Below are 11183 nucleotides of genomic sequence, written 5' to 3' on the forward strand. Positions count from 1 at the left end.
GCATCAGCCTCAGCAGCTTGCAATCTTCAGATAAGGAAGTAGCTCCTCGTTTATGAGCATCTTCAGTAGCTCAGCTGGTGGCTTGTGGAAGAGGTTATCTGCATAGATTACCTTTAGTTCCTTTCTTAATCTCTGTTCATCAAAAACTTGGTAGGTCTCAACCAACAGTGAGACATCATTCCCCGGGAATCCTGAAGGCTGCGAGTAGGTCTTGAACATCATGTTGTCCAGAGCACAAAAAAAACCTCAGATTCTTCATGTCCTGGAATCTTTGTGTGCTGCACAATGCCATCAGGCAGCTGGCAAAAGAGTCGTCGGTAAGAATCCACAGGACCTGTGTCCTCTTGGTCGCCATCCGTGTCAACTCCCACCTCAAAATCCTGCCAGGGACGACAGGGTCGCGGTCAACATTTTTTCAAGAAAATTTTGGACGACAGGTCCGTGGTCAACATTTTATGATTAACATTTTAAACAGGTTCGTGGTCAACAATTAAAAAAAAAAAAATTTACAACATTTTTTCATGAAAATGTTCAACAGGGTTGTGGTCAACATTTTTTCAGGAAAATTTTGGACAACATTTTTTGATTAACATTTTAAACAGGTTCGCGGTCAACATTTTTTCATGAAGATTTTAAATAGGTTCGCGGTCAACATTTTTTCATGAAGATTTTAAATAGGTCCGCGGTGAACAATTTTTCAAGGAAATTTTGGAAAACATTTTTGGAAAGAAAATTTTCGACAACATTTTTTCATAAAAATTTTAGACAGGTCTGCGGTCTACAATTTTTCATGAACATTTCAGTCATGTCCGCAATCAACATATGTTGTGTATATATATATATGTGTGTATGTATACAGTATATGCATATGCTTATGTGTGTATGTGTACATATATATGTATATGTATGTTTGTTATTTTTTAATTGTTTATCCTGCTCGACATCATTGTAAATGAGGGCTATGCTCTCAATAATTTTCGAGTGTAAATACAGACATAATGTTAATGAACATTTTAAACAGGTCCGCGTTCAACATTTTTTCATTCAGACTTAGAAATACTAGGGGTCTGGTAGGAGAAACTACAGGTGAAGTCCAATCCTATAGGCTATAAGATATACACAGATAACTCCTTTTTCCTGAATAACCTAACATATTACAAACAACTTGTTTAAAGAAACATTGCAGAGAAAAATAAATTATTTTGTTATTTTCTCATGTTGCATACAGATCTGCTAAGAGGCAACATCTTCTTGTTGTTAGCTCTAGGCTAACTCATGGTACTGCTTTTAGTAAACAATAAATAGGCTAAATCACTATGAACGCTCATCCATTATGGGAACATCTTTTACCTTGTGTTGAATGAAAAAAAAGCACATAAAAGAAATCCACAATAGAAGTATTTGTAGATAATCACGATCTAGCAGAACATGTTAAATATGTAGAACAATGTTAAGAGGTTTAGTGCAGTATAGTTGGTGAAATGCTGTGTAACTGTCTGAACATGTGCCTTTAACTCCTTATTCTTCATGAAGACAGCTCATGTGTGTGTTTGTTTAATGATGCTGTGTTTTTGAGAGGGGGGTCGGGGGTTGGTCGGGGGTTGGTCGGAGGGGTGCGTGGCTTTGGACAGCTGGTCTCCTTTCTCTCCCAGCATCCCTCCTCCTTCCCCTCCTCCTCCTCCTCCTTTCAGATGTTGTTTCACAGCGGAGCAGAGAAGACCAGCTTGATTTAAACTCCTCTAATAAATGGATGCATACTGACATTTCTGGATATTTGGACATGAATTTAACTCATCACTGCTGATGAAACACTGAGGAGTGACTGGTTATACAGGCTGTTTTAAAGCTGTCTGGTAGACAACAGAGCTACATCTTCAGGACAGATTGTGTTAAGACTGGCACGGTATGACTGCTTTGATATTATCAACATATGAAGTGGCTGAATTGATTGAATCAGTAGTATGTAGTATAAAAATTTGGGCCGTATGTAAAACTTTTGTTTGTATTATTTTTTAAGCTGAATAATAAATAATATTAACATATTCAAATGATTCTTTCCCTTCTTTTTCTTTTATTCTCTTCTCTTTCTTTCCTTCTTTCTTCCTCTTCTCCTCTTCCCTTGTCTCAATTGCTCTACTTTTTCACTCTTTTGTTCTCCCATACTCTCCCATTTCTTCTTCTTCTCCCCTCTACTGTCTAATCCACTCCACTTATACTGTCCTCTCTGTTCCCCTCAACTTTCCTCTCCCTTTTCTAATGCTTCTCCTAATTGCTCTTCTCTTCTTCTTTACTCTCCTCTATTTTCCTCTAATCCTTTCCTCTTTCCCACTCTTCTAGTCCTTTCTCCTCTCCAGATGTGGACCATCGCTGTGCTTTTGCTGCCGCTGCTTCTTTCCACCTCTCCCGTCTCCTCCTTTCCTCTGAACAAGGTAAATTGTTGATAACAAAGTATGTGCTTTTATTTTTGATTAGAAAAATACAACTGCCAATTTCCATACCATCATAAACACTTGATATCTTGAGAAATCTGAGGGATGATAAATATGGTGAATGTGTTGTTACTTTTCATCAAATATCCTATTTTTCATTTGAAAAAATGACTATTCATGCTCGAAAACAACAAAAACAAGCCTGTTTCTCTCTATACCTGGCAGGCTTAAGCTGAGAGTTAAGGTGTTTTCACCACAGGGCTAAAACATTTTTTACAGCATGACCAATTTTCTCCATCTTCATCACTGCTGTAAATCCTTCACCTGTAGTCACTCTGAGAAGACTAATGTTGACCTCTGGCATCAGAGGAAGAGCTAAATATGGAAAATCCCCTGGAGTGTGTGTGTGTGTGTGTGTGTGTGTGTGTGTGTGTGTGTGTGTGTGTGTGTGTGTGTGTGTGCGCGTGTGTGTGTGCGTGTGTGTGTGCGTGTGTGTGTGCGTGTGTGTGTGTGTATGTGTGTTGGGCATTACCAGGGGTTAAGGTACACGTTTTAGGAAAGTGTTGACACGTGCAGGAGACATTTGAAATAAGTTTTGTTCTGAAAACTGTAATTTTGCCAAACACACAGACGCACGCACGCACACAAACACACACGTACAGGCACAGACAGTGAGCGTTTCCTCAGGTATGTGTGATTGTGTGATTATGGTTGTCAGCGGCTCATCTCTAATCTCAGACCCTCCAGCTGTGTTTTAAACACTGCTGTTCGTTTCTTCTTCAGCTGCAATTTTTAACCTTTATTTAACCAGGCTGGTCCTATTGAGATTAAGAACCTCTTTTCCAAGGGAGACCTGGCCAAGACAGGCAGCATCAAAAACACACAGTTGCAGACAAAGAAACAAAGGGATACAAAGAACAATTTACAAAAACAACACATTTTGTATTAAAAGATGAGTCAAATCTGGGTTCTGGGATAGAGAGGAATAAATGGTAGACAGAAAATATATTCTGATATGGATGAATGGGGCAGAAAGTTGAAAGCATAGCAAAGAGAAAGAGAGAGAGTGGGGGTGGTGGGTGTCAAAACATGCAGGACAAAGTGTTTTACAGCCAAAACATGGTCAGACATGAACTTGTAATTACACCAACACACCACTGCAGTGTGTGTACCTGAGTCAGCTGGATGCTAACAGCCGGTTTGCAGTGCAGCAGATGTCAGCTGGAGGCGACAGATGTATCTATTGTGTGCTTGTGGGTGTTTTGCTGACCTGTAAGTACAAAGGAATTTGTGGAATTTGAATTTAAAGATCTGTTTCTGACACGCACAAAAAAATGTAATCTTAAGTGCTTTGAAGTGTGTATTGTACACATAGTCGACAGTTCAACAAAGTACACCTGGAAAAACTAAGAACACTATACCTGATAGGCAGGTTTAAGGTTTTTTAAAAAACATTTTACAAGTTTTATAACTATGTTTATTTAACATTGTTACAATAATCTGTGTTTATTAGTCTGTCAACTTTTCTACAGAGTTTTGGCTCTACTACAAGGGACAGCTGTGGCTCAGTCTGTAGAGTCCTCGTCTCTCAACCGGAAGGTCGAGGGCTCGAACCCCCAGCTCCCACTGCCTCGTCAGTGGCGTATGAATGCGTACGAATGGGATTAGTTACTTCTGATGGTCTCACTAGCAACATCTGCCATCAGTGTGTGAATGGGTGTGAAAGGTTAGGTGTGACATGCGGTGTATAAGTCAAGTCCATTTACCATTTACTCCACTTTTTTCGCTTGCAACTATAGGAGGTATTTCCTCTGCTTTATTTACACCACAGATATAGTCTGTTCACTCGCTATCTCTGTATATGAGTGTATTTGAAACTTTAGGTAAGGGATGAGACTTTTTTTGTTGGACTTGTTTTTCAATTTCGGTCCACATGAATCAGTCTGAACAAGCTTTTGGTTATTTGCAGTGGAAAGCACAAACGCCTGAGGTTTAGTTCAATGATAAAATGATTAAGCTGTGGGTGTGTGCCTTAGAGTTTCCTTGTGTATTTCAGATCTTGAAGTCTAATGTAACAATGGCAATTAGGCAAATGGGGAAAACTCAATAAATGTACATCAAACCAAATATTTTTGATTGATTTAGTCTTGAACTGAGGCTTAAGATAGATCAGTGTGCTCACTGCTTTCACTCTAACATATACCGCTATAATATACGATTGTTATGTTTGCATTTTGTGTATTTTAACATTTAATTTAACTTTGAAACAAGTATAACAATAGTGAGATTTTGAAGGAAGAAAGCTCCCTCAAAAGAATAGGTAGCCTATCGCTGCCCAGCTGCCTCTATCATATGTGTGCGTGTGTGAGTGTGTGTGTGTGTGTGTGTGTGTGTGTGTGTGTGTGTGTGTGTGTGTGTTGAGAGAGTCATTGTCATTCAAATGGCATATGTCTCTCCCAGTGGGTTGTCAAAGGTCACCATCTGGAGTCTGAAACACACATATACTGACACAAACTTCTTAATCCTTACAGAAATACCATGAAAATGTGATACATATTTATTTTTGTTTATGTGTGTATGTGTGTGTGTGTGTGTGTGTGTGTGTGTGTGTGTGTGTGTGTGTGTGTGTGTGTGTGTGTGTGTGTGTGTGTGCGCGCGTGTGTGTGGGGGATGTCAGGATGATTCATGTGCCAGGACGTCCTGTGGTGCAGGTCGAGAGTGTGTGTCCACACATCGAGGAGAACCAGTGTGTCAATGTTTACAGGTAAAGTTGACGAGCACTTTTGTCTTTACACTTGTTTAGTTAATCCACCAAGTTTAGCAGTTAGCTTTTAGCACCATAACATAGACTAAGGACGCGGTCACACTACACAGGACTATCCATGACTACCTCTTGGACATAACGTCGTAATACAACACATGCATGAATTATGTTATTATGAAGTGTGCTCAGTTGACAAACAGGCGGAGAGAGAGAGAGAGAGAGAGAGAAAGAGAAAAGGACGCGCAGTCGAGTCCGCGTCTGCACATCGGAGAACAACACAGAGAACATGACAGCTACTTTGTGTCTTATATTGTGTCATGTTAGTCAGATACAGCCATGAACCTCTGGATTTCTCCATAATGAAGGCTGTCAGCGTTGTGTACCCGCGTGCTTGTGCTCGTGCATGAAGTGTACCGTGTAACATTGCTATTTATGTAAAATCACACTATGCCTCTTTTCGTGTTCTTCCATATGTATGCTTACTATATTTAGTACAAAAGTGCGTTGACACTGAGAATTATTGTAAAATCCAATCACTCTGTACCCATTTGGTGAACTTAGTTTTAAAAAAAATCATATATGGAATGAGGGACACTTGTTATCCTCAATGGTCACCATCTTGGCTATGCATCACAAATGAAGCACCATTCTTGCTACAAAGCTAAAGGGTTGTGTCTTTTCTGTCAACGAAGGAAAAGAATTGAGAGTACATTTTTTCAAAAACTGAATTGAACTCAAATGAGCAAACAAACCAGAATATATTTGGCTTGTGACATTCACATTTAAATATTGGCATAATGATCTTCATTCACCATGAAAAACAAAGGATTTATAGAGCATGAAATAAGCAGGTGTAAAACATTACACTAAGCAGCAGGATCCTCCTGAAAGTATGCTAACTGGATAGCATACTTGCAGTAGTATCCTGCTTTGGGACATTCTAACCTTATATGAATTGTATGATTAGTTATACACAATGGATGGTATGCATTGTTATCCTACGTTTAAAATATTCTACTAAAACTAAAACTAAACATTTCTTGAAAATATTAAAGACGATGTCTTCCTCTCTAGAGCTGCGGTGACACAGAGCACTGGGTTTGTGGAAGTAATCGCAGATCTTACAGAAATCACTGTGAGCTGCACAGAGATGCCTGTGTCACGCACACTAAGATACATGTGGAGCATAGAGGACACTGTGTGGGTCAGTATACATAAACGCACACAAGCAAGACCAACAACACTATACAAGCCACAGAAAGATTAAGTGTGTACAGTATGTGACTTGGGTCTGTGTTGTTTGTTTTTTTTCCCAGAGAAACCACCTAAGACGGATGTGAGCCCGAGTAAGTTTGCAGCTTATTACCGGAATGTAAACAAAAAAATATGTATAAAATGTAATGTTTGGTTTATGACTATGTGTTTCTTCTCTCATTGTAGTGACTATCTAATATCCCAATGCTCAGATCACACTTTAGCCACTAGTATAGTTGTATGGAAGATACAGCTGGGTATGAAAAGGTCTTGACGTGTATCCAAATGAAACACATTTATGTATGATTACAAGTACAAGTATGAGTACGTGTACAGTAAGAACCGTGTGTTCCAACCCCCTGTGTCAGTAACTGCCTATTTACCTGTGACCTATAACCACCACACTGACCAATTAACCCTAATGACCAATTATCACCGTCTTAAGTCCAAACTGAGAACATAAATTAACATGTAAACCGTTACAGAAATGAGAAACAATGACACATGGGGCGCTGGTGGCGCAGTGGTTAGTGTCCATGTGTGGAGGCTTTGCTCCTCCAAGCGGGCGCTCGGGTTCGAGTCCGTCCTGTGGCTCCTTTGCCGCATGTCGTTCCCTACTCTCTCTCCCTGATTTCTGACTCTATCCACTGTCCTATCGCTCCACTGAAGGCACAAAAAGCCCCAAAAATAAATCTAAGAAAAAAGGAACAATGACATCAAAATTGGCTCCTACATTCATTTTACGACTTTAAGGACTCTAGTCTTAATGTATCCTATTAGTCCTTTTTTTGCAACAACATTTGATATAATCTGTTTGTTTTGTGTAGTTGTGTGTTTCCTGTCTGATCGTGATTGGCTCAGAGAGAGAGTGATCCAGTGGATTCAGGAAGAGGTACAATCAGACAGCCCTGCCTCTAATGTGTCCGCAGCCAATGAGCTACTGCAAACATACTTCAAGGTCAGAAAGTTTTTCACCTCTCCAATCATCATCATACTTGCCTTTTAGTTTTATTTCTTCAAATTATGGAAATTGCCATAACAAACCTTAACAAATGAGTACCGTGCTTTTATGTTTAAGGTTTACTTAACGTTCTTTGTTTGTGTTACAGATGTATGATGACGGGGATTCAGAACTTGATTCCAAAGAGTTCCTGAGCTTCCTGAAACACAATGAGACGGCTCTCAACCTCACCTACTCTAACACTGTGGAGTCTAACATGCTGCTGAGGTACACTTCTGACAAACACCATACCTGTATGTAAGGCCCAGATAGCATTCAAAACCCTAATCCAAGTATTTAGATCAACAAAGCTCATGTTTTTAAAATTGTGTACAAAAAAGGTGAATTTTGTGAATTAAATAAAGTTCTTCATCTGTGACCTTATAACAACAATAACAATTCAATGGTGAGAGAAGTTCTCATTTTACAAGTAGAACTCACACTGTTAAATACGCTGATGCAAATAATTGTAATTAAAATGTGTTATGTTTCAGAGTCAGAGAGAATGTATTAAATTATCGGATCAAGATGAACGATGAATGATATGTGTATTGTTTACAGCTGGTAAAATTAAACTAATCTTAAATACTTTAGATACTGCTGGGTGGATTGTGATATCCCCTACTCAACCATTCTGAAAATATGTTTAATGATGATATTTCTTAAATTAAAATGGTAAATCCTACAAGAAGCTTGAAGCTGAATTTGTCAGTTAAACAAAGTCTGGTGTGTACAATATTTTACCTGTGAATTTCAGTGAAGTTTAAGTATTTAGTTGCAGTAAATAAAAAATGTCCAAAGGGTCTGTAACAACAGTACTTGAGGAAATGTTCTTAATAACTTTCCACCAAAGGGTCTCTTTTTCTATCAAAGGCAATACGTATATTTGATGTTCTGTCACACACAATGAATAATGTAACATCTTACTAAATACTTGGTGTACTTCTCATTTTTAGGTCTCTGTGTGTTGATGCTTTGATCGAGCTGTCAGATGAAAATGCAGACTGGAAACTGAGTTTAACAGAGTTTGTCAACTGTCTGACACCCACCTACCATCCCTATGAGAGAAGTAATGACACACTAAAAAATGTATTATCAGTGTCCTTAAGACGACAACTTTGTTCAACTTTGAACATTTGCCTGTGTGTTTTTCTTGTGTGTGCATTTAGAGTGCGCTCTGGAGGATGAAGTGTTCGAGGATGGAGCTGAAACTCGGATGGAGTGCAACAAGTGTGTGTGTGCGTGTGGAAATTGGGTCTGCACTGCTCTGACCTGCACAGGTGACGAAACACTAAAGAAATGTTATCCATCCTGATAATGTCTTTCCCCTCTGTAAGAACGTGTCGGTTTATTTTTCAATCCTCGTAATGTGATCATGTGTTTATTTCAGGAGAGCGTCAGGTAGAGGAAGATGAAAATGAGGGAGTTGAAGAAGAAGAAATGACAGAGGAAGAGTGGACCAGGACAGTGGCTGAACTCAACGCTTTACAGGTGGATGGTCGACTCTGAAAAGATTTATTGGGACAATGATACATTATTTTTATTCTCTATAAAAACATTTACAAACTATTGGGGTCTTAAATTGGGGCAGACAGCAGCCGTGCAGCCTACATTCCTCATAAGAGGCTCATAGCATCAGATATTTATAGTGCCTTCACATTACAGTTTTTCTTTTAATTATTGAGCTGTTTCAATGTGAATTTACATTTTTTACCAATCTGTCGCTTTAATTCATTTCACATATCTGTATGATTTCATTGATCAGCTAGTGAGGCAGATTCTTTTTACATATCCAAAGATTGCTTCAGTTTTGTCAGGTCTCTGTTCTTTCTGCCTATATATGCTGTTTAATAGTTATTAGAAAGTTCAATTTGTATTATTATTTAAGGTATTTATAATTCAAAAGTTTGTTTATCTTAAAACAGAAAAGATATATCCAATAACTCTTGTTATCATGAATCGTTGATTGATTACCTTTTAAAGTTTTCAGAGGCTGTTTGAACACTCAGGATGTTTATACAGGGTGCATTGTTTCCTTGTGAGAGATGTCATATTTTTTGTACTCCAGTTGTGAAATAAATGCAGATTTATTTTAATTATATAAAACTGTAATAAACTATTGTAATAAAAGTATAAATTGACTTATCAATTTCTGGAGAGGGTAAACAAAAAAGGGAAACTGTAAAAACCTACTTTAATGTATATTTTTATTTGTTTGCAAATATTTACTAAATAATAGTTAAAAGTAATAAATAAAAGTAATAAATAAAAACAAGCTCACTTAATAACAGAAGTTAAAGTTGCTGACAAACAATGAGGTCAATGTTAGATCTATATTTTGTAGGTTTTAGAGGGCTTGCAACAAAGCAAAGATTTTAATTCAATACAACACCTTCAATCATCAATATGGCCTCCAGACAGGCTCCTCCCCTCTCATGGAGAGACACGCCCCTTCAATGTAATTGGACAATGCTGTGACAATGCTGCGGTCCTCCCCTGGTGCTTGGTGCGTGTGTGTTGGCCCGTAGTAGAAAGTGCCCTGTGGAAACGGACCACTGTGGCTCAGAGGAGGGGGGGGAGGAGCATGGGGAGAAGACAAGTAGGAGCTGTATGGTGTGGGCTGGTTCGGGTAGGCGAGAACAGGCAGGTGATGCATTCTGGGTCTTGGAGAAAAGGTAGATGGCAGAGAGGTCACCTGACCCATGAAGGACGGTTCATGGGTCCAGAGGGAGGAGGAAAAGGATCTACAATCTGAAGAGAAAAGACATCATCTTGGTCACAAAAGCATCTGAAAGACTCATTTTTGACTTTGTGGCTGACTAACAAAATAGCTGGTTTAAATCTTGATTCAAAATTGTGCTTCCACCAATCCCCCCCATGAGCACGAAAATATATTAAAATAATGAAAAAAGAAACATATCCCTGCTCTCATACCTGATGATGAAGTGTTGCTGCTGCTGGATGATCTGTGCGCCACTGACCCCAGCTCCTTCTGCCTCTGTCCTGAGAGAGAGAGAGAGAGAAGAAGAAGTATGTACCTCTGACTGAAAGCCTTCATCAAATCCCCTCACGTTACACTCTCTGTTGTGTACTTACTTCTTGGCAGCCGCTGTCCATCCACAGTCACTTTGATGGCTCTGTGTAAGGTGGCTATCTGAGGAGGTGAGGTCAGCACATTGATGGAAATCGTGAAACTCTTTCCTGGAAGACAAAGAACAGATATTGATAAACAGAATGTAGGAGATTCGAGGTGACAGTATTCATATTTACAGATAAATCAGGATAATCAAATCAGGTTTCACTGACTGTTAAAGACAAATCAAAAGCTTTTTCCGGGTAGTTGGATCAAATGGGCTATTTTGGGTGATATTAGCTTGAACTAGAGTAACATGAAGGTTTGACACTAGTGGTCCAAGAAGGATGACTCATTGAATAGGATCTCACAGTGTATCAGTTACGGTTTTGTATATCTACCTCTCCCACTGCGACCTATGAAGCGAAGGTCATTGAAGTGGGCGTAGCCTTGTTTCATGGTTGCCGTGGCATTGCGAAGCTCAGCGCTGCTGTTGTATTCATTGCCAGCCATCACAGTGACAACCACACCATCTGGTATGTCACTGCCAAGGGCAACCACCTGTAGAATTGAAAACGGTGAGTACTGGTCCTCCAACCAAGTCAAAGAATGTGGACTGAGTTTCAGAAAGTGGTCAAACTGGAAGACAAAACTCAGGGGGAA

The 11183-nt window shown here is 39.2% G+C and overlaps 2 protein-coding genes across 2 annotated transcripts in view; one reads left to right on the plus strand and one right to left on the minus strand.

Annotated features, from left to right (window-relative positions):
* Nucleotides 1-2328: 2328 nt before the first annotated feature.
* Nucleotides 2329-9639, plus strand: LOC132975617 (follistatin-related protein 1-like). Its single transcript, XM_061040303.1, has 9 exons — nt 2329-2429; nt 5107-5193; nt 6268-6397; nt 6510-6539; nt 7275-7405; nt 7557-7675; nt 8404-8516; nt 8617-8727; nt 8838-9639. The coding sequence occupies exons 1-9, from the start codon at nt 2355-2357 to the stop codon at nt 8954-8956; spliced, it is 915 nt and encodes a 304-aa protein (XP_060896286.1). The 5' UTR covers nt 2329-2354; the 3' UTR covers nt 8957-9639.
* A 25-nt stretch (nt 9640-9664) lies between these two features.
* Nucleotides 9665-11183, minus strand: part of runx2a (RUNX family transcription factor 2a) — a 2720-nt gene continuing 1201 nt past the window's right edge. Inside the window, exons 3-6 of the mRNA XM_061041010.1 lie at nt 10922-11081; nt 10544-10648; nt 10382-10450; nt 9665-10198 (exon numbers count right to left, since the gene is read on the minus strand). Coding sequence (XP_060896993.1) covers nt 9849-10198; nt 10382-10450; nt 10544-10648; nt 10922-11081 — 684 coding nt within the window. The 3' untranslated portion in view covers nt 9665-9848. The remainder of the gene's footprint in view (nt 10199-10381; nt 10451-10543; nt 10649-10921; nt 11082-11183) is intronic.

Source organism: Labrus mixtus, chromosome 6 (genome assembly GCF_963584025.1).
Source record: "Labrus mixtus chromosome 6, fLabMix1.1, whole genome shotgun sequence".
Classification (NCBI taxonomy): domain Eukaryota; kingdom Metazoa; phylum Chordata; class Actinopteri; order Labriformes; family Labridae; genus Labrus; species Labrus mixtus.

Bases quoted from the DNA above. Each gene is read 5' to 3' on its own strand.
- LOC132975617 (XM_061040303.1), top strand. From the start codon at position 2,355: ATGTGGACCATCGCTGTGCTTTTGCTGCCGCTGCTTCTTTCCACCTCT. The intron at 6,398-6,509 runs GTCAGTATACAT...TTTTTTTCCCAG, and splicing joins GCATAGAGGACACTGTGTGG to AGAAACCACCTAAGACGGAT. The intron at 7,676-8,403 runs GTACACTTCTGA...TCTCATTTTTAG, and splicing joins GAGTCTAACATGCTGCTGAG to GTCTCTGTGTGTTGATGCTT.